The 22,584-nt window shown below is 47.1% G+C and overlaps 1 protein-coding gene and 1 pseudogene across 1 annotated transcript in view; both read right to left on the bottom strand.

The window, feature by feature from the left end:
- LOC119967987 (NACHT, LRR and PYD domains-containing protein 3-like) overlaps positions 1-7,807 on the bottom strand; it is a 56,650-nt gene extending 48,843 nt beyond the window's left edge. The window contains exon 1 of the mRNA XM_038801087.1: positions 7,683-7,807. Coding sequence (XP_038657015.1) covers positions 7,683-7,807 — 125 coding nt within the window. The remainder of the gene's footprint in view (positions 1-7,682) is intronic.
- Positions 7,808-7,992: 185 nt separating this feature from the next.
- The window catches only part of LOC119967988, a 44,085-nt pseudogene continuing 29,493 nt past the window's right edge, over positions 7,993-22,584 (bottom strand).

The raw sequence follows: 22,584 nt of genomic DNA on the forward strand, positions 1-22,584 counted from the left end.
CTGTCAAGGCCTCAGCAATTTCCTCTCTATCCTCCTTCAGTATTCTGGGGTAGATCCCATCAGGCACTGGGGATTTATCTACCTTAATAGCTTTCAAGACGTCCAACTCCTCGTCTTTTTGGATCTCAATGTGACCCAGGTTATCTCCACACCCTTCTCCAGACTCAACATCCACCAATTCCTTCTGTTTGGTGAATACTGATGCAAAGTATTCATTTAGTACCTCGCCCATTTCCTCTGGCTCCACACATAGATTCCCTTGCCTATCCTTCAATGGGCCAACCCTTTCCCTGGCTACCCTCTTGCTTTTTATGTCCGTGTAAAAAGCCTTGGGATTTTCCTTAACCCTATTTGCCAATGACTTTTCGTGACCCCTTCTAACCCTCCTGACTCCTTGCTTAAGTTCCTTCCTACTTTCCTTATATTCCACACAGGCTTTGTCTGTTCCGAGCCTTCTAGCCCTGACAAATGCCTCCTTTTTCTTTTTGACGAGGCCTACAATATCTCCAAGGTTCCCGAAATTTGCCGTATTTATCCTTCTTCCTCACAGGAACATGCCGGTCCTGAATTCCTTTCAACTGACACTTGAAAGCCTCCCACATGTCAGATGTCGATTTACACTCAAACATCCGCCCCCAATCTAGGTTCTTCAGTTCCCACCTAATATTGTTATAATTAGCCGTTCCCCAATTTAGCACATTCACCCTAGGACCACTCTTATCTTTGTCCACCAGCACTTTAAAACTTACTGAATTGTGGTCACTGTTCCGGAAATGATCCCCTACTGAAACCTCTACCACCTGGCCGGGCTCATTCCCCAATACCAGGTCCAGTACAGCCCCTTCCCTCATTGGACTGTCTACATATTGTTTTAAGAAGCCCTCCTGGATGCTCCTTACAAACTCTGCCCCGTCGAAGCCCCTAGCAGTAAGTGAGTCCCAGTCAATATTGGGGAAGTTGAAGTCTCCCATCACAACAACCCTGTTGTTTTTACTCTTTTCCAAAATCTGTCTACCTATCTGCTCCTCTATCTCCCGCTGGCTGTTGGGAGGCCTATAGTAAACCCCCAACATTGTGACTGCACTCTTCTTATTCCTGATCTCTACCCATATAGCCTCACTGCCCTCTGAGGTGTCCTCCCGTAGTACAGCTGTGATATCCTCCCTAACCAGTAGAGCAACTCCACCACCCCTTTTACATCCCCCGCTATCCCGCCTGAAACATCTAAATCCTGGAATGTTTAGCTGCCAATCCAGTCCTTCCCTCAACCAGGTCTCTGTAATGGCAACAACATCATAGTTCCAAGTACTAATCCAAGGTCTAAGTTCATCTGCCTTACCCGTAATACTTCTTGCAATAAAACATATGCACTTCAGGCCACCAGACCCGCTGTGTTCAGCAACATCTCCCTGTCTGCTCTGCCTCAGAGCCATACTGGCCCTATTCCCTAGTTCTCCCTCAATGCTTTCACCTTCTGACCTATTGCTCCGGTGCCCACCCCCTTGCCACTGGTCACCGACCTCCAGGCAGAATACTTTCCATCTACTAACATTCACTGTCTTCTTTCGGCCAGCCAATTCTGTATCCAGACAGCCAAATTTCCCTGTCCCCCATGCCCCTAAATTTCTGAATGAGCCTACCATGGAGAACCTTATCAAATGCCTGACTGAAATCCATATACACCACATCCACTGCCCGACTTTCATCACTGTGTCTCATCACATCCTCAGAATTCAATGAGGCTTGTGAGGCATGACCTGCCCCTCACAAAGCCATGCTGACTATCTTTAATAAAACTATGTTTTTCTAAATAATCATGAATCCTATCTCTCAGAATCCTTTCTGATATTTTGCTCACCACAGACGCAAGACTGATGGGTATGTAATTTCCAGGGATTTCCCTATTCCCTTTCTTGAACAAGGGAACAACATTTGCCTCCCTCCAATCATCCAGTACTACTCCAGTGGAGAGTCAGGATGCAAAGATCATCGCCAACGGCGCAGCAATCGCCTCCGTCGCTTCCCGTAGTAACCTTGGTTATATCCCGTCAGGCCCAGGGGACTTATCTATCCTGATGCTTTTCAAAATTTCCAGCACATACCCCTTCTTAATATCAACCTGTTTGAGTCTATTGACCTGGTTCGCACTGTTCTTATGAACAACAAGGTCCCTCTCTCTAGTGAATACTGAAGCAAAATATTCATTTGGGTCCTCCCCTATGTCCTCAGACTCTCGGCACAAGTTCCCTCCACCATCCCTGATTGGCCCTTCTCTCACTCTGATCATCCTCATATTTCTCACATAAGTGTAGAACACCTTGTGGCTTTCCCTAATCTTTCCCACCAGGGTTTTTTTATGCCCGCTGCGAGCTCTCCTAAGTCCATTTTTGAGTTCCTTCCTGGCTAGCTTGTAACCGTCTGGAGCCGTGCCTGATCCTTGCTTCCTCAACCTTATGTAAGCTTCCTTCTTCCTCTTGACTAGAATCTCAACTTCTCTTGTCACCCACGGCTCCTTCACCTTACCATTCCTCCCTCGTCTCAGTGCGACAAAACTATCCAGCACTCGCAGCAAGTGCAGCAACATTACTGTTGTGCATTTCCTGAAGAACACTCATTCCCACTTTATGCTCCTCAGCTCCTGTCAAATAACAGTATAATTTCCCCTTCCCCAATTAAATACCTTCCCATACTGTCTGTTCCTATCCCTCTCCATGACTATGGTAAAGGTCAAGGAGTTGTGGTCACTGTCACCAAAATGCTCTCCCACTGAGACATCTGACACCTGGCCTGGTTCATTGCCGAGCACCAAGTCCAATATGACCTCCCCCTAGTTGGCCTATCTACATATTGAGTCAGGAAATCTTCCTGTACACACCTGACAAAATCTGCACCATCCAAAACATTTGCAGTAAGCATGTTCCAGTCAATATTACGGAAGTTGAAGTCACCCATGGCAATAATTCTGTTACTTCTGCACCTTTCCAAGATGTGCCACCCAATCTGTTCCTCTATCTCTCTGCTGCTATTGGGGCTCTTCAGAAAACTCCCAATAAAGTGACTGCTCCTTTCTTGTTTGTGACTTCCACCCATACTGACTCAGTAGACAAACCCTCCTCAAATACTTCCTTTTCTGTCACTGTGATGTACTCCCTAATTAACAGTGCCACTCCCCCCCCCCCCCCCCCCCTTTTACCTCCCTCCCTATTCTTCTGACAACATATAAACCCCAGAACATCGAACAACCATTCCTGCCCCTGTGAAATCCATGTCTCCGTAATGGCCACAACATCGTAGTTCCAAGTACTGATGCATGCTCGAAGTTCATCTCCCTTATTCCTGACACTCCTTGCATTGAAACAGACACACTGTAACCAATTCAACTGAGTGCAACTTTGCCCTATCAACTGTCTATCCTTCCTCAGACTCGCTGCATACTATTTCTACCTGTTGAACAGCTGCCCCATCCTCTGATCCATAGCTCTGGTTCCCAACCCCCTGTTTAAACCCTCCCGAAGAGCTCTAGCAAACCTCCCACCCAGGATATTGGTGCACCTCCTGTTTAGGTGCAATCCGTCCTTCATATACAGGTCCCACCTTCCCCAGAAGATATCCCAATGATCAAATATCTGAAGCCTTCCCTCCTGCACCAGCGCTGTAGCCACGTGTTCAGCTGCACTCACTCTCTGTTCCTTGCCTCACTTGCACGTGGCGCCAGTAGCAATCCTGAGATCACTACTCTGCTTGTCCTGCTCTTTAGCTTCCAACCTAATTCCCAAAAATCACTTTTTAGATCCTTATCCCTTTTCTTAGCTATGTCGTTGGTGCCTATTTGCACCACGACTTCTGGTTGCTCACCTTCCCCCTTAAGAATCCTGTCGACTCAATCCGAGTCATCCCTGCACCCGCGAGGCAACATATCTTCCGGGCGTCTCAATCGCGACCACAGAATCTCTTATCCGTTCCCCTACCCATTGAGTCTCCTATCACTATCGCTTTTCTATTCTCCCCCCTTCCCTTCTGAGCCACAGATATTTTGTTGATCGTGTATGATAGGTGATACTGGATATGTGTTCCACCACACCTCACCCCATATTCCATTCCACTGAATGGAAAAGAAAATAGTGAGCAGTGTAAATTGGTGAAAATTCACTTTCACTGGTTTGACTCCTGGTGAAAACCACTTTCACCCCTCTCCGCATTGATTAGCTAGAGAAATGTCTGTGTAGCCTGTAAATGTCGCTCAATCTGGTCTGAGTCTCTGATTCGCAGAATTACCCTTCTGAAGCTCAGTGACTGGCCCCACCAAGTTTTGGGAAACTAATCATGGACAAACTTTTCGAACGGGTTTTTAGGCAGGGATCGTCTTCCCACCAGCCTCAGCCCACCCCAAACTCTCAGCAATTTGAAGCTGGTTTGGCCAAAGCCTAGATCAGCCTATCTGGCCTTATCTTATTTTGGGTTCAAACCACCTAAAAATCAAATGAACTTAGGGACAAATAAAAGGGGCAGTCCCTTCAAGGGATACTGCCTGAAACAAAAATAAAATCACAAATGAAATGTAAAATATAAAATCAAAATGTGATTAAGTGGGTAGTTAAGGCACCCCAATCCCCATAGTACCCATGGAAAACCTTGATGGTGCCGGTGGACTCAATGTGCTCCCACAAGAGGGACACCAGGTTATGAATGTACCCAAGACAAAGCGGCAGACAGTTGGATCGGACGACCCCTTCAGTCACCCGCTGCCTGGACCTGTTGATAGCAAGTTTGGCCAGGTCCAGGAGAAAGATCATGAGGAGGTACTCCTCCTTCCCACTCTTCTCTGCACCAGGTACACGCAGAGGAGGAGCGTGGGGCTGAAGTCCAGCAAAACTATAATAAAAGGTTTTGTAAGAAACTGAAAATGGGGTGCAGTCGAAATCAACCTATATAGACATGGTCCATGTACTCCACAAGGATGCAAAGGGGCAGGCTTTGGTCCATCTGACTTTTCACCAGCTGAGGCCCTTAAGTGGCCAATTATTGACCACTTATGCTTGTTCTCCACTCAATATCAATTTTCAGGCTGGCCGGGGGAAGCAGTAAATGTTAGCCTGATCAGTTTTATGGCAGGAAATTGGGGGGTGGGGGGCAGGAGCTGCCTTTTAACCACCATCCCAAAACAGGTCTGGCCCCTATAGGCCCTCCTGCACCGCCCCGTCCCCATCCCCTTCCCCCACACCCTGCTACTGTTGGGACAAAAGTCCCAGCTTAGTCGGCCTGCTAACCTACCCAAACTCCAACCTAACTTCCCCGACAACTTCCTAAGTTCCCCAAGGCTTCCACCTGGTCCTGGACTCTGAGGGCATAGGTTTGTCCATTGCAGTCCCAGTTTTGTCCATTGCAGCATTTGTCACTACAGTCGTATTGGTCAGTATCTCTCTTATGTGGAACGTCATCCTGAGCGAGGGATGGCAGTCCCACCTTCAGCAAATTGATACTTGATGGAGGGTCAAATGATTGTGGGACAGGCAGAATCAACAGGTCAGATGATGGGAAGGCCACCATCCTCAAAATCCTGGCCCTCATTTCTGTTATTTCTTAACACCAGGATTTTTTGAGATATACACAATTTTCTAAGGATTAACTGATAAAGCAGTGATTCCCTGTGCTTCATAATCCCGTATCATACCTCAGGGTGAATAATACTGAAACTGCTAACCGCTGCTGTAAAAGCCACCCCCCTGGATTTTAAATTGAAATGTCCCTATTTTCTGAGTTTATTGGGGAGCGGTTTCACTCAACTTATCCCCCATTAAACAGGAGCATCATTAAATATTGGTACGGTTAATGTTTGATTTTAGAAAAATAAATTTAAAGTACCCAATTCTTTTTTTCCAATTAAGGGGCAATTTAGCGTTGCCAATCCACCTACCCTGCACATCTTTGGATTGGGGTTGAAACCCACGCAGATACGGGGAGAATGTGCAGACTCCACACGGAGAGTGATCCAGGGCCGGGATCGAACCCTCGGAGTCATGAGACAGCAGTGCGAACCACTGCACCACCATGCCACCTACATTACTGTTTGATTTTGAGGGAATTCCCTACACCCAAATAATCCTCGCATATTAAGCAGATTATTGGAAAATCCTAATGTATATAACTGACAGTTTTGCTGGAAATTGTCCATTATTTGCAGGAACCAGTTGATGATATGGATACCAGGAAATTCCTCCCGGTTGTCCAGTGTGTGTCTGCATCCTGGGTAGAAACGACGAACAAGACAATTTGAATGCTTAAAACAGCAGTAAGTTTCCTCATGTAATGAACAGAATTGGGAATGATTTTCAATAATTTGACTTAAAAAGATATGCAGAGAGGGCAGCACGTTGGCCTAGTGGTTAGCACAGCTGTCTCACGGCACTGAGGTCCCAGGTTCAATCCCGGCTCTGGGTCACTGTCCGTGTGGAGTTTGCACATTCTCCCCGTGTCTGCGTGGGTTTCGCCCCCACAACCCAAAAATGTGCAGAGTAGGTGGATTGGCCACGCTAAATTGCCGCTTAATTGGAAAAAATAATTGGGTAATCTAAATTTTTTTTAAAAGATATGCCGGGATTCTCTGAGCCCGCGCCCGGTCGGAGAATCACCGGTGTTGCGGGAAATTCCCGCCACGACACTCTGATGCCGGGTCACGATTCTCGCGACCGCAAAATCGGTGCCAATCGTACCCGCGCGGTCAACGCAGCGCCGGTCGGGGGCCGTTGAAAGAGCCCCCCGCGGCGATTCCCCGTGGCAGCCGAATTCCTGCCGAGTCCCGCCACCGTAGTTCCAACCTGGTACCACCCGGTGGGAGCTCCGTGCCCACGGTGGCCTTCCTGGTTGAGGGGGCGGAGGGATCAGACTCGGGGGGGGGGGGGGGGGGGAGAACCTCCACGGCACCCAGGCCCGCGATCGGGGGCTACTGATTGGTGGGCGCCCACAATCTGGAGGAAACCTACCTCCTTCGGTGCGGGCCCGCTGTAGGGCTCTGCCATGTTGTGCTGCTCCGGCGCGGAAACGGCCACCATGCACCGGTGCAGAGATGGCCATCGTGCACTTGCGCGGACCCGCGCTGCTAGTATTGGGCGGCGTATCGCCACTGGAGCAGCGCTGTGCTGGCCCCGAGGGCCACTGAATCGCTGAGCCAGAAGGCCCGCTGACGCCGGCGTGCACCACTCCGGTATTTACACCGGCATCAACACTTGGCCGGGATTTCGGAGAATCCCGGTCATAATTTTCCCAATTATCTAACTTTCAGATATTTCAAACTCCCTGCCAGATTATAATGATATGTTGGACATATTTTTGCTTATGATTCGTACAGGTTACTGTTGATATCAAAAATTATTATTTAAAATTACTTTGTTACCTACGCTTAAAATATTTATTTTCTTTTACTTTTCTGTTTCTTTCATTGTAATTGCATGCTCAAACTAAGTTGCAACAAAGCAAACCGACAACTTGTTTTCAAAGATATTATTCTTATTTTCCACCTTGGAATTTTAATTAAATTTTAATTTTAGTCATCTTATTGAATAAAGTTTTTCTGACTCTGCCTCTCTTCACTTGAACTGGAAGGCATTTTCTTTACTGACATAGTGACATAGTAAATGGTTACTGAACAATGAAAATGCAAGCCGCTGGATCGAATAAGCAGTTACCTCAACTCCTGGCATCTGTGCAGAATGGGTATGAGCCGCTGGAGTCCCTCACACTCCATGTAGCAGTCCTCTAGGTCGAGATGTTGCGCTGAATTGCTGAGTTCAATAACATGAGCAAGGACCATGCAGTCATTCTTATTTTCCACCTTGGAATTTTAATTAAATTTTAATTTTAGTCATCTTATTGAATAAAGTTTTTCTGACTCTGCCTCTCTTCACTTGAACTGGAAGGCATTTTCTTTACTGACATAGTGACATAGTAAATGGTTACTGAACAATGAAAATGCAAGCCGCTGGATCGAATAAGCAGTTACCTCAACTCCTGGCATCTGTGCAGAATGGGTATGAGCCGCTGGAGTCCCTCACACTCCATGTAGCAGTCCTCTAGGTCGAGATGTTGCGCTGAATTGCTGAGTTCAATAACATGAGCAAGGACCATGCAGTCAATCGGAGTCAGTCGAAATCCACAGAATTCAATTGTTTTCGCAGATCCCACTGTCTTCTGAGCCAGTGCATTATTCTGAGACTCAAACAGGAAGTGGAATGTGTTCAGGAGATTCATTTTACCAGTTTCTCTCATGGTGTTCCTACTCTGTCTTTCAAACTTATCCTTTACCCAGTCAATCACTCGTTTGATTGTTTGATGACAAAGTGGGCCCAGAAACTTCTCCAGGGGCCAAGCTGACTGTGGGGAGGAGAGTCCAACAACAAAACGGAGAAATATTTCAAACCGCCCATCTTCCTTGCTGTGGGCTTCATTGAGGAGTTTCTGGATGTCCCTGGGATCTGGAGTCAGGAACTGTGCAAGTGCAGCTACAAACTCCTGGATGGTGAGGTGTGGAAATGTGTAAACCACACTCTGGGCAGAATCATCTCTCTCCAAAACTTCCATCAGGAACCCAGATAGGAATTGGGAAGAGTGCAGATTGTACTTGATCAAATCTCCATTTCGAAACACAATCTTCTTCTCGGAGACTCCTGTGAAGGCCATCTCACCAAGCTTCAGTAACACATCACGGGGGCTTTCAATCTCTGGGCTATGGTTTTTCAGAATGTTGTAAATATAGTAGGAATATAGTTGGGTGATGGTCTTGGGAACTTGCTGCTGTTTCCTGTCACTTTGTGTAAAGAAGGGGCCCAGTGACAGACCGAGGATCCAGCAGTAGGAAGGGTTGTAGCACATGGTGTACAGGATCTCGTTCTCCTCCACATAGTTGACAACAGCTGTTGCCACTGACTGATCTTCAAAAAACTTGTTGAAATATTCCTTCCGTTCATCGCCAACAAATCCCATGATTTCAGCCCAGACACTGATCTCAGCCTTTTCCAATAAATGTAATGCAGTGGGGCGGCTGGTCACCAGCACTGAACAGCCTGGGAGCAGCTTGTGCTGTATTAAACTGTACACAATGTCAGACACTTCACACCAGCATTCGGGATCTGTGCACATGGACTGAGGTTCCGTATTTCTCCGATTGTCAGAAAAATCAATCCTGTCATTGAATTCATCCAAACCATCGAATATAAACAGCAATCCCTCTGGGTTCTTCCAGAGCTCTCCCAGAACATTCCCAAAGTAAGGATACTCATCCAGTATCAGATTCCTCAGGTTTATTCTACAGTTAACAGTGTTCAAATCCCGGAATATAAAACTGAAAACAAATTGAAAGTGTGGGTATATTTTCCCAGTGGCCCAGTCATAAACAATCTTTTGTACCATTGTTGTTTTTCCAATTCCCGGGACTCCACTCACTGCTGCTGAACTTCCGGAATTGGATTTCTACAGAAAAAGCAGCTCTGGAACAGTTGATCAGTTCGGATTTTTTCCAGTTCTCTCCGGAGATGTTTCTCTCTCCACTCTTCGTGGTCACGGCCTCTTGCCAGCAGTTCATGTTCTACCAGTGTCCGATCTCGAACAGTAGAAATGACTGTTAACTCAGCATATCGATCAACCAGCTGGAAAATCTTAACCTTCTCCTTTATTAGGATTGTGTTCACTCTCATTGTTTCAGTTTGTACCCGAAGTGTATCTTTGTGTTTCTGTTGGACATCTTCAATTAGAACAAACAGAATGTGGTTATCAATGTTATTTAAATTGATGCCCAATATCATGGAAACATGGAAGCAACATCTATTTCAGCATGCATTAAAATGACACAAGATTTAATTGATAGCTTCAAAAGAGGTGAGCATAGATGTTAAACCTCAGTTATAGGAATTGTTGCTCGAAAGTAACTAATTAGGATCTGTAATGAGTTATTTATACATCAGGAGAAGATTCCCGATGCCAGAAAACAGCATGCCATCGAGATACACACAGCGCAGGAGCCAGAGAATCTCACCCACTGTGTATTGGCTGGGAGTGTGAGGGGGAGCTAATTACAATTTGACCTGGGGATGGGGTGGGGGAATGAAAGAGGGGCAGATTACAGTGTTAGATGCGAAGAGGAGAGGGCCGATTATAATGAGCATTTAAAAGGGAGGGGGAAGAAGGGCTGATTGCAATCAGGGAAGGGGAGAGTGGCTTTTCATAGTATTTGAAGAGGGGGGGCGATTCTCCGACCCCCTAGCCGGGTGGGAGAATCGCGGGAGGGCCGGGCGATTCCTGCCATGCCGCCCTGGCACCCGCATGTGATTATCCCACCCCCCCCCCCCCCCCCAACCCCCAAAACGGCATGCCGAGTTTTACGACAGGCCGCTCGGAGAATCGCCGCTAGCCGTTTCTAACGGTCGAGCGGCGATTCTCCAGCCTGGATGGGCCGAGCGGCCTGCCCAATCCGACCGGTTCACGCCGGCGCCAACCACACATGGTCGCTGCTGTCATGAACAGCGCGCGAACGCTGCGTGAGCGGCCTGTGGGGGGCGGAGGTAGGATTGAGCACCAGGGGGGTGCTCAGTAGGGGTCTGGCCCGCGATCGGTGCCGACCGATCAACGGGCCGGCGTCTCTAAAACACGCAATCTTTTTCCTCTGCCGCCCCGCAAGATCACTCCGATATGCCGCTCAACCTGTGCATGCACGGGAGACGTAATTTAAGCGCCGCCGGCCGCATCATTTACGCGGCGCCGCTTTGACGCGGCGTCAAGGCCTGTTGCATGGAATAGACGTGGCGCCGCTCCTAGCCCCCTGGGGGTGAGAGAATATGGGGCGAGGAGCGGCCTCCGACGCCGGAGTGAAACACTCTGGTTTACACTCTGGTGTCGGCACTTTACCTCCCGTTGGGAGAATTTCACCCAGGGTGTGGTGATGTGTGGAGAGATGGGTTTATTACAGCATGTGTGACGAGAGGTTGATTAAGGTGTGTGGGTGAAGAGGGGCTAACTAAAAAGAGTGTGGGGCAGAGGTGTTGATTACAATGTATGCAGAGGAGCTGGCGAAGGATGGCGAAAGGGAATTTTTTTTTATTCATTCATGGATGTGGGTGTTGCTGACTGGGCCAGCATTTGTTGTCCATCCTTAATTTCCCTTGAACTGAGTGGCTTTCTCAGTCATTCAGAGGGCAGTTAAGAGTCCACCACATTGTTGTGGGTCTAAAGTCATATGTAGGCCAGACCGGGTAAGGAACACAGATTTCCTTCCCTAAAGGGCATTAGCGAATCAGATGGGTTTTATTTTAGTTTTCTCTCGACAGGGAATATGGAGAGCCTGGCTAAAACTGGTCATTAACTGTTCCATTAACTGTCCCTTTTCGGAAACACCACTTTCCACATAAAACCTGGTCAGGGTTGGGAAGAGTATGGCTCCACATTCTAGTAGGTTATTAATCTCATTGATTAAATTCATGTTATTTTAAAGCTGCCTTGTGTGTGGCAGAAGTTTCAGGACAAAGGTAGTTTTAAATAATCGATTTGTATTTGAGGGTATTAGAAATAGGGTATAGCTTTAAGTAAGATTCATTTTGTATTTCTGTATCAGAAAGGGTTCAAACTTTGGTTAGCTCATGTGCCATCATGTCTCTAGGATTCGGCTTCATTTCAAACTGTGCCTGTGTTGTAATTAAGGGTGCACCATATAAAAGCAATTATAGAGGTTAAAATAAACCTAAGCAGTTGCTCAACAACCAGGGACCCAAACTTAGAATTAGAATTAGAACAGTACAGCACAGGACAGGCCCTTCGGCCCTCGATGTTGTGCCGAGCAATGATCACCCTCCTCAAGCCCACGTATCCACCCTATACCAGTAACCCAACAACCCCCATTAACCTTAATTTTTAGGACACTAAGAGCAATTTAGCCTGGCCAATCCACCTAACCCGCACATCTTTGGACTGTGGGAGGAAACCGGAGCACCCGGAGGAAACCCACGCACACACGGGGAGGACGTGCAGACTCCGCACAGACAGTGACCCAGCCCGGAATCGAATCTGGGACCCTGGAGCTGTGAGCATTGATGCTAACCACCATGCTACCGTGCTGCCCTAACTGAAAAGCATAATCTCTTGCAGTTCAGTTGGAATAGTTATCTGAGAAGAAAACAGCTTTCACAGAAACTGTCAGCAGAGGCAAAACAATGGAGTAAGGGACATAATGTAAGTCCAAAAAGCTGAAGAACAGTTAATTCTACAAACCAGGGAATGAAAAGAGGAGTCCCAGGAAGACTGAAGCCAAAGGGCAAAGAACTGGATCATAACACTGAAGCTATAAAAAGAGTCAAAGAAAGGCTCCGAGTTAAAGTCATTGCTAAGAGGTGCCAACCTGGTGATGTCGGCGAGTAAGGAGCCAGACATTTGAGGTACTCCTAAGGTTGATGACACTTTAATACAGCCTGTTCTGCAGGTGAGGCTGTAAACCTGAGAGATTGCATGGAAGCTTAAATGAATGTGCCAATTTGGAGCAGAGGAATACTGTATGGAGCGAATGACATCCTTGAAGTAGATCCATCTGGACCAAACCCACCAGGATGCTCGGGCAGAGGGATTTACTTACCTCAGGTCCAGGGGGTGATAGGTGGGACACATATCCCCCTCCAATCTGTATACAGATTGGGCAACTCAAATTAGTCATAATACCGTAGAGCAGGAATGCCTGGAGTGTATACAGGATGAGTTGCTGGACCAATACATTGAAAAACCAACTGGAGAACAGGCCATCCATCACTGGGTACTGTGTAATGAGAATCGAATCATTGGTAACCAAGTGATCCCTTGTCGATGAGCGACCTTGATATGATAGAATTTTTCATCAAGATGGAGTGAAGTAGTTGATTCTGAGACTAGGGTCCTGAATCTTAATAAAGAAAACTATGATGATATGCGGCATGAGCTGGCTCTGTTCAATTTGGAAATGTGACTTAAAGGGCTGACCATGGATAGGCAATGGTAAACATTCAAGGAGTGCATGGGGGAGCTGCAATATTTTTTTATTCCTGTCTGGCACTAAAGTAAAATGGTAAAGGTGGCCAATCATATTAGATTCAAGGAAGAAGCATACAAATTGGCCAAGAAAAGCAAAGGTTTTAGAATTGGGAGCAGTTTAGAATTAAGCAAAGGAGGACCAAGGGATTGATTCAGATGGGGAAAATAGAGAATGAGAGGAAACTTGCAGGTAACATACAAACTAACTGTAAAAGTTTCTCTAGGTACGTGAAGAGAAAAAGATTGGTGAAGGCAAATGTAGGTCCCTTACAGTCAGAAACAGGGGAATTTATAATGGGGACAAAGAAATGGCTGAGCAATTAAAAACGTACTTTGGTTTGGTCTTCACAAATGAGGACACAAATAACATACCAGAAATGTTGGGGGATGCAGGATTAAGTGAGAGGGATGAACTAAAGGAGATCAAGATCAGTAGAGACATAGCGTTCGGGAAATTGATGGGATTGTAGGCTGGTAAATTCCGAGGGCCTGATAATCTACATGCCAGAGTACTTAAGGAAGTGGCCTGAGAAATAGTGGGTGCATTGGTGGTCATCGTCCAAGATTTTGTAATAGTTCCTACAGATTGCAGGGTGGCTCCAATGTGACCCCACTATTACGAACATGGAGACAAGGCCAGCCGCATGCTAGTGCATCAGCTAAGAAAGTAAGCAACCGCAAAAGAGATAGCGCCAGTTAGGGACAGAAATGGTGGGATGCGGGTGGCACGTGGCGCAGTGGTTAACACTGGGACTACAGTGCTGAGGACCCAGGTTTCAATCCTGGCCCAGGGTCACTGTCCGTTTGGAGTTTGCACATTCTCCCCGTGTCTGTGTGGGTTTCAACCCCACAACCCAAAGATGTACAGGTTAGGTGGATTGGCCATGCTAAATTGCCCCTTAATTGGAAAAAAAATAATTGGGTACTCGAAATTAATTAAAAGAGAAAAAATGGTGGGTAGTGGCAGACTCAAACGAGGTTAACGGGATATTGGCAAACTTATACGAAGGTCTGTACACCTCCAAACACCAGAAGAGGGATTCGGAGATGAAGCAGCTCCTCGCCAGACTGGATATGCCAGTGGTGGAGGAAGTCAGGAAACAAGGGCCGGAAGCACCACTAGACCTGGGCGAAATCGTGGAATGCATTAATTCCATTCAGTTCGGGAAAGTGCCAGGACCGGATGGTTTCCCGGTAGACTTCTACAAAAGATTTACAATAGCACTGGCCCCGCACTTGTTGGAGATGTTCAATGACTCAATATTGGCCCAGGCCTCGAAAAGGAAAAAGACTCGACAGTGTGGATCATACAGATACCTCCCTCTATCTCTGATGCAAAAGTCCGAGTGAAATCTCTGGCAAGGCGCCTGGGGAGCTGCCTGCCAGAAGTGATCGCAGAAGAGAAGACTGGTTTTGTTAAGAACAGACAACTAACAGCGAAAATCAGAAGCCTGCTGAATATGACCCCATCCGGGGCGAGGACACCAGAGGTGATTGTCTCCCTGTACACTGAGAAAGCCATAGTAGAATGAGTAGAATGGAGGTACCTCATGGAGGTGCTTGAACGGTTTGGGTTTGGTGTAGTTTTACCGTATGGGTGAAGCCTACGTACAACGCTCTTATGGCTAGCATACGGATGAACGCCACCAGTTCCAAATACTTTTGGTTGCATAAGGGAATGAGGCAGGGTTATCCCCGCTCCTGTTCGTATTGTTACTCAAGCAACTGGCCATTGCTCTTAGATCAGCAGAGTGGTGGACAGACATTCATAGAGGGGCGCAGTTTTGCTCTACGCGGATGACCAATTCCCCCTACATATCAAATCCCATGGCCAGAATGGGAAAGAAAGCAGGACCCTGCTGCCTTCTCAGGTTACAAACTCAACCTGGGGAACAGCAAAATTTTCCTGTGAACCTCCGAGGAGAAGGAGCGTACCGGGGAGAACTACTGTTTAAACTGATCTAAACTAAGTTCAGATACCTGGGGATAGAAGTAGCTCACAACTGGATGAGGCTCCACAAGTGGAAACCCTCCAGTCTGGTGGAGGAGCTGAAGAGGGACCAGCAAAAATGGGACTCACTGCCCCTTTCACTAACCGAAAGAGTGCAGGTGGTCAGAATGAACGTACTGCCTAGTTTCCTCTTTGTATTCAGATCACTCCCAATCTTCACACAAAATCATTCTTCACCAGGGTCGACAAAATAATCATGGCCTTTGTCAGGGTTAGGGGGTGGAGGGAGAGAAGAATCCCAGGATACAGAAGACCATCTTACAGCGAGGGTGATATGTGGGCGGCCCTGGCCCTACCTATTCTACCACTGGGCAGTAAACACAGAGAAGATGAGGGGGTGAATGAGGGAAGCGAAGACGGACTGGGTCCGAATGGAAGAAGCCTCCTGCCCGGGAATGTCTCTCTGAGCGTTGGCCACTGCACCACCCCTGGCCCCACTGCCACACACCCCAGGAGTCCTATGATAGTTGCCACACTAAAGACCTGGAACCAGTTCAGGCACCACTTCAACCTTGGTGGTATGTCTATAGAGGTAGGCATCTGCAACAAGCATAGATTCTCATTGGCGAAGATGGATGACATGTTTGGGACGTGGAAGGAGGACAGAGGGACTCCACCTTTTGAAGGTTGCATCCGTTGTCGCGGGCATGAACCTATCGTTGTTGCAGATCGGGGCCTTTTTGGACATATTGGTTAGCCCAAAGTGCTGTCACAGCTGGTTCCACGACCGGAGTGTTGCTTTCACCACTGAGCACTTATTTGGTGGGGATGGAAGTGCGCCGAGGCCAGGGCCATGAGGGAGGTCCCCCTGCAGGAGCCCTCTTCCATAAGCACCCATTTGGCTTCTGGCTCTTTCATCCACCCCTTTACCCTCTGCGCGGTTGCCGCCTACGGGTAATATTGCAGGTTTGGGAGGGCTAGACCCCCATGGCTCTCGCACTCTGCAGTACCCTTTTTGGGATCCTTGTGTTCATATCTCTCCACCCCCCTCCCCAAATGACATGATCAGTTTTTCCAATGAGTTGGGGTAGATCGGATTGGATCTGAACAGGATGAAGAACCTGGTCAGTACGTTGACCTTGATCGTCTGCAGTCTCCCTGCCAGGCAGATGAGTGGGAGTGTGTTCCATCTCTGCAGTCTTTTTTCACTTCCTCCATCAGGCTGGTCAGGTTCCATTTGTGGATCCCTGTCCTATCCAGTCAGGATAGATAGGGTGAATGCGTGGCTCGAGGGATGGTGCAAGAGGGAGGGATTCAAATTCCTGGGGCATTGGGACCGGTTCTGGGGGAGGTGGGACCAGTATAAACCGGACGGTCTGCACCTGGGCAGGACTGGAACCGATGTCGTAGGGGGGGTCTTTTCTAGAGCTGTTGGGGAGGGTTTAAACTAATGTGGCAGGGGGATGGGAACCGATGCAGGAAGTTGGAAGGTAGTAAAACAGGGACAGAAGCAAAAGGAAGTAAGGGGAAAAGTGCAAGGCAGGGAAGACATAGTCAAAAATCTAAAAGGGCGACAGTACAAGGTACAGTGACTGAGGGGAGCTCAGTGAATAGGCCCAGTAATAACAAAAGGAATAAAACTGGAGATGTTAAGATTCAAAACAGAGGTAACAAAACCAACATAAGTGTACTTTACCTGAATGCTCGTAGTATTCGGAATAAAGTAAATGAGTTGATGGCACAAATCATCGTAAATAACTATGATTTAGTGGCCATTACTGAAACATGGTTAAAGGATGGCCACGACTGGGAGTTAAATATCCGAGGGTATCAAACTATTCGGAAGGACTGAGTGGATGGTAAGGGAGGTGGTGTTGCTCTGTTATTTAAGGATGACATCCGGGCAATAGTAAGGGATGACATCGGTGCTATGGAGGATAAGGTTGAATCCATTTGGGTGGAAATCAGGAATAGTAAGGCGAAAAAGTCACTGATCGGAGTAGTCTATCGGCCACCAAATAGTAACGTTATGGTGGGGCAGGCAATAAACAAAGAAATAACTGATGCATGTAGAAATGGTACAGCAGTTATCATGGGGGATTTTAATCTACATGTCTATTGGTTTAACCAGGTCGGTCAAGGCAACCTTGAGGAGGAGTTTATAGATGTATCCACGATAGTTTCCTAGAACAGTATGTAATGGAACCTACGAGGGAACAAGCGGTCCTAGATCTTGTCCTGTGTAATGAGACAGGATTGATTCATGATCTCATAGTTAGGGATCCTCTCGGAAGGAGCGATCACAATATGGTAGAATTTAAAATACAGATGGAGGGTGAGAAAGTAAAATCAAATACTAGTGTTTTGTGTTTAAACAAAGGAGATTACAAGGGAAGGAGATTGAGAGAAGAACTAGCTAAGGTAGACTGGGAGCTAAGACTTTATGGTGGGACAGTTGAGGAACAGTGGAGAACCTTCCAAGCGATTTTTCACAGTGCTCAGCAAAGGTTTATACCAACAAAAAGGAAGGACGGTAGAAAGAGGGAAAATCGACCGTGGATATCTAAGGAAATAAGGGAGAGTATCAAATTGAAGGAAAAAGCATATAAAGTGGCAAAGATTGCTGGGAGATTAGAGGACTGGGAAATCTTTAGGGGGCAACAGAAAGCTACTAAAAAAGCTATAAAGAAGAGTAAGGTAGAGTATGAGAGTAAACTTGCTCAGAATATAAAAACAGACAGTAAAAGTTTTTACAAATATATAAAACAAAAAAGAGTGGCTAAGGTAAATATTAGTCCTTTAGAGGATGAGAAGGGAGTTTTAATAATGGGAAATGAGGAAATGGCTGAGGAACTGAACAGGTTTTTTGGGTCGATCTTCACAGTGCAAGACACAAATAACATGCCAGCGACTGATAGAAATGAGGCTATGACAGGTGAGGACCTTGAGAGGATTGTTATCACTAAGGAGGTAGTGGTGGGCAAGCTAATGGGGCTAAAGGTAGACAAGTCTCCAGGCCCTGATGGAATGCATCCCAGAGTGCTAAAAGAGATGGCTAGGGAAATTGCAGATGCACTAGTGATAATTTACCGAAATTCACTAGACTCTGGGGTGGTCCCGGTGGATTGGAAATTAGCAAACGTGACGCCACTGTTTAAAAAAAGAGGTAGGCAGAAAGCAGGAAATTATAGGCCAGTGAGCTTAACATCGGTAGTAAGGAAGATGCTGGAATCTATCATCAAGGAATAAATTGCGAGGCATCTGGATAGAAATTGTCCCATTGGGCAGACGCAGCATGGCTTCGTAAAGGGCAGGTGATGCCTAACTAATTTAGTGGAATTTTTTGAGGACATTACCAGTGCAGTAGATAATGGGGAGCCGATGGATGTGGTATATCTGGATTTCCAGAAAGCCTTTGACAAGGTGCCACACAAAAGGTTGCTGCATAAGATAAAGATGCATGGCATTAAGGGTAAAGTAGTAGCATGGATAGAGGATTGGTTAATTAATAGAAAGCAAAGAGTTGGGATTAATGGGTATCTCTCTGGTTGGCAATCAGTAGCTAGTGGTGTCCCTCAGGGATCCGTGTTGGGCCCACAATTGTTCACAATTTACATAGATGATTTGGAGTTGGGGACCAAGGGCAATGTGTCCAAATTTGCAGATGACACTAAGATGAGTGGTAAAGCGAAAAGTGCAGAGGATACTGGAAGTCTGCCGAGGGATTTGGATAGGTTAAGTGAATGGGCTAGGGTCTGGCAGATGGAATACAATGTTGATAAATGTGAGGTTATCCATTTTGGTGGGAATAACAGCAAAAGGGATTATTATTTAAATTATAAAATATTAAAGCATGCCGCTGTGCAGAGAGACCTGGGCGTGCCAGTGCATGAGTCACAAAAAGTTGGTTTTGTAGCCATGCTGGCCACGCAAAATGGACACTGAGCCAAACTAAAATGGAAGGCTGCTGAGAAACAGACAGTTCAGCCAGAACAGCAGTCTGCAAAGAGCAGTTTGCATTCTGCAGCAGCAGAAACCAGTTTGGGCTCAGGTGAAGAGACCTTAGCTAGGTGCAAATGGCAAAACGCTTTGCATGCTAATGAGGCCATCAGACTTGAACACCCACACAATAGATACATTTGGTTCTGAATGGACACATTCCAATCAAGACCCAGACATCGAGGCACCAGAAACCTCCGAACAAAAGGACATAAGAAACGCCCCCTCCATCACGGAGACCCCCTCGCATTGGGGAATTAATCCAGTATCGATAAGAAATTGATCCAATAGGTAGAGCCCGCCCGAGAAGAGGGAAGGACAACGGAACCCCTATAAAAGATAGGGACCTCGTGTTGTCCGGTCTGTTAAACCTGTGCTCCGGCCCCGACTGACACCTGGTATCCTGACTCCAGCCGTTGAGCACCAGCCGCCGAAACCGTAAGTTCAACGCTCGCTACGCGATCCAAGCCCGCTAGACTCCCAAGTGCCAGAACGCTTGCTGAAGGCTGCAGACAAAACCAGGACGAAGGCCTCGTTCTCTGACCTTGCCTGTTCCTGTTAGATAAGTATTCTGTTTGCTTATGTTTAGTTGTAGCTTGGTCTCTTAGTGTGTGTGCATGAGTATTTATTATTAACTGTATAATAAATATTGATCGTTTGAACTTGACTAATCGGTGTATCGTCTTTATTACTTTGAATTTGACCTTGGAATACTTGTGACGTTGCCTATACGGCAGCTGGCGACTCCAGAGCTTAAATAATTACATAGAACAGAGCCTAGCAGTGTTAAGCACACGTCGAACTCGGAGGCGTGTTAATACACTCCAATAAACGCGTTTTACGCCCATAGTAAAACGTGCAACATTTAGTGGCGACATCCGCCGGGACCCTGTTGTAAGTGGAAACACCACAGTGTTCAGGACCCTGAAATTTGAATTAGAACTCCAAATTGCAGAGAAAGAAAGAGATCACAAGTATTCAAGGTGTTCAAAATAATAAGCGAAATTCGGAAGTGTGTTTTAGTGCATGCGTACTAACAGGGCTGTAAGGTAAAACTGAAAGCTTTTTGTTGCGACAAACTTTCGGTAGTTTTGTGATCGGAAAATAGCGTAAGCCGTACCCTTTTTACGAAACACCACCCCAGCAACCCCCTGTTCCAAATTATAAAAAGAGAGTCAGAGGAAATGGCCATGCAGGCAATGGAACGTCTGATGGACCCAGAAAGGTTTGTGGTCGCAGCGACCAGCAGCAGTAGCAGAGTAGGCCAGTGTCCCACGTGGGAGCTGGAACTCCGCAAATATCTGCAGGGAAAGGGATGGCCCCTTTGGAAAGAGTTTTGTGCAAATGAGGAGACAGGTCCCGGAAGTATAGGTCATACTTGGTGGGAGAACCTCTCTCAAATACACAAAAAGAGTTTAAGTAAAGCACGCAAGCCGATGGCGATTGTGTCCTGCTTGGCACAGTTGCGAGGCGCAGAGGAGGTCATCAGGACGCTCCGGGCAGATTTAGAGGAAAGGAACCGAATGAGTAAGGTCGATGTCAGGGACATCGAGAAAGAAAACCTGGATCTTAAAGGGAAGTTGGCAGAGAAGGATAGAGAGGTGGATGATGCCAAGAGGGCTCACCAGTCTTGTCTAGCTCATCTGAACAGTTCCCAGACCCAGTATGAGAAAGCCTATCAGGACGTGCAACGTGCCGTTCTGATAAGACAGGAATCGGAAAAGCAGGTGGAGGCATTGCAGAGGCAATGCTCCGATCTCAAAGCAGCTTTGAGAGCACTCCACGCTGCAACGACCGAACAAAGACAAAGCACAGTTGACCACGCGAAATGCAGAAAACAGATTGCGGAACTGCAATCTCTGCTTTCGGTGCAGAATGGCTTCCAAAGCACCTTTGGAGCTCAGTTAGATGGGGAAAACGCCCCAGATTGGCAGGAATTAAGCGAGACAGCGCAGCGTTATGTTCAGGGAACATGTGCGCCCGCAGCTCAGCAGAAACGACAGGCACCCCAACCCCCCACAGCTCAGATCATAACCGCACCCATGAATCCCGTAACCACACAGAGGAAAGCCGAATCCGAAGGCGCCCCAGACATAACTTACACCACCCCGTTAACAGTAACCCAGCTAAGGGACGCTTGTGAAAAGATCACTCCGTTCCTCCCCACCGCAGACCCCCACCAGTTCTTCGCGAAAGTAAAACAGCAGGCTACCATGTACGGCCTGGATGAGAGAGAGCAGGTTAAGCTCACCGTGTTGAGCTTAGACCAGAGTGTAGTGGCAGCCCTCCCCGACCCACAAAACGTGGCAGGAGGCAGCCTAGAGGAGATGCACACTGCCATTTTAGATGCCATCGGGTACAATAGAGGTGACCCCGTAGAAGGCTTGAATAAGTGCAGGCAGAAAAGATCCGAACACCCCACAGCATTCGCAGGAAGGCTGTGGATTCATTTCAGCGCAGTTTTTGGAGAGTTAAATAGAGCGCATTTAACCCGTGAAAACATGATTAAGTGGACGCGCACAATAATCTCACACGCGACAGAGGCAGGACAGAATGTCTGCAGCAATTATGACCCCTCAGAGGAGGCCCATAATGAAAAATGGGTCTTGAAAAGATTGTCCCGCATTTGGCAGCAATCCGTCCACAATAAAACAGCATTTATAAATCCCGAAGAGCAGGCAGATGCAGACATGAATCCAGTTAAAACACATCAAAACCCCGCATGTGTAAATGAGGGAAGGAACAGCCCACAGCAGATCAAGTCAAAGGAATGTTTTAACTGTGGACAATTAGGACATTACGCTCGAGAATGTCAAGCCCCCCCGAAACAGCAACAGAATCAGCCCACCAATGCCCCCCGAAGCAGCAATGAAACCAACAGCCCAGACCCCCCTCTCAGGGAACAGTACACAAGGGAACAATGCACCAGAGTGCCTGCTCCGCCTTATGTGCCTCAGGGGTCATGTTACAACTGTAGGCAGCCAGGACACTTCTCCCGAGATTGCAGGAGACACCCAGCACCAGCTAGACCCGCCCCCAGATATGAAAGAGAACACCACCCACAGCAGTTACAAGGTCCCAGCTACCCCATGCAAACTATGAGTGCTTACCCACCACTTCTCATGGCAGGGATACCTCAGCAATGCCAGTTCATTTTTGTTTCTCTCCTTCCCCTCTTCTTCGGTCACACTGCACTGGCTCCATATGCTAGTTACACCCCCAGCCAAATGTAATTTACAGTATCCTTTGTTCTGATGGAACCTGTACGATATTCGTTGCATGTTTGTTTGTATGTGTTTGTTAAATGTTCAGTGTTTAAATTTAAACAGCTTTTCACAGCCCCACGCCACCACTGATGGAACCTGCACGTATGTTTGTCTTCGTTTTATGTTTGTTTGTCTCAGGAATGTAAATGTTTCAGCTGGAGGATGGACATCTTCTTTTCAGCTGAAAAGATTGTGACCACCTCACACACGTTAGCTTGTCTGCCGAAACTTTTGAGAACTTCGGTTTGATTGGAGATCTTTTCCAAAGTTGTAAGGCCACACGCCAAATAGTTTATCTGCAGATATCTCTGAGAACTTCAGTGATGTCCTCAG

The sequence above is a fragment of the Scyliorhinus canicula genome, chromosome 6, assembly GCF_902713615.1.
Source record: "Scyliorhinus canicula chromosome 6, sScyCan1.1, whole genome shotgun sequence".
In the NCBI taxonomy this organism is placed as follows: Eukaryota; Metazoa; Chordata; class Chondrichthyes; order Carcharhiniformes; family Scyliorhinidae; genus Scyliorhinus; species Scyliorhinus canicula.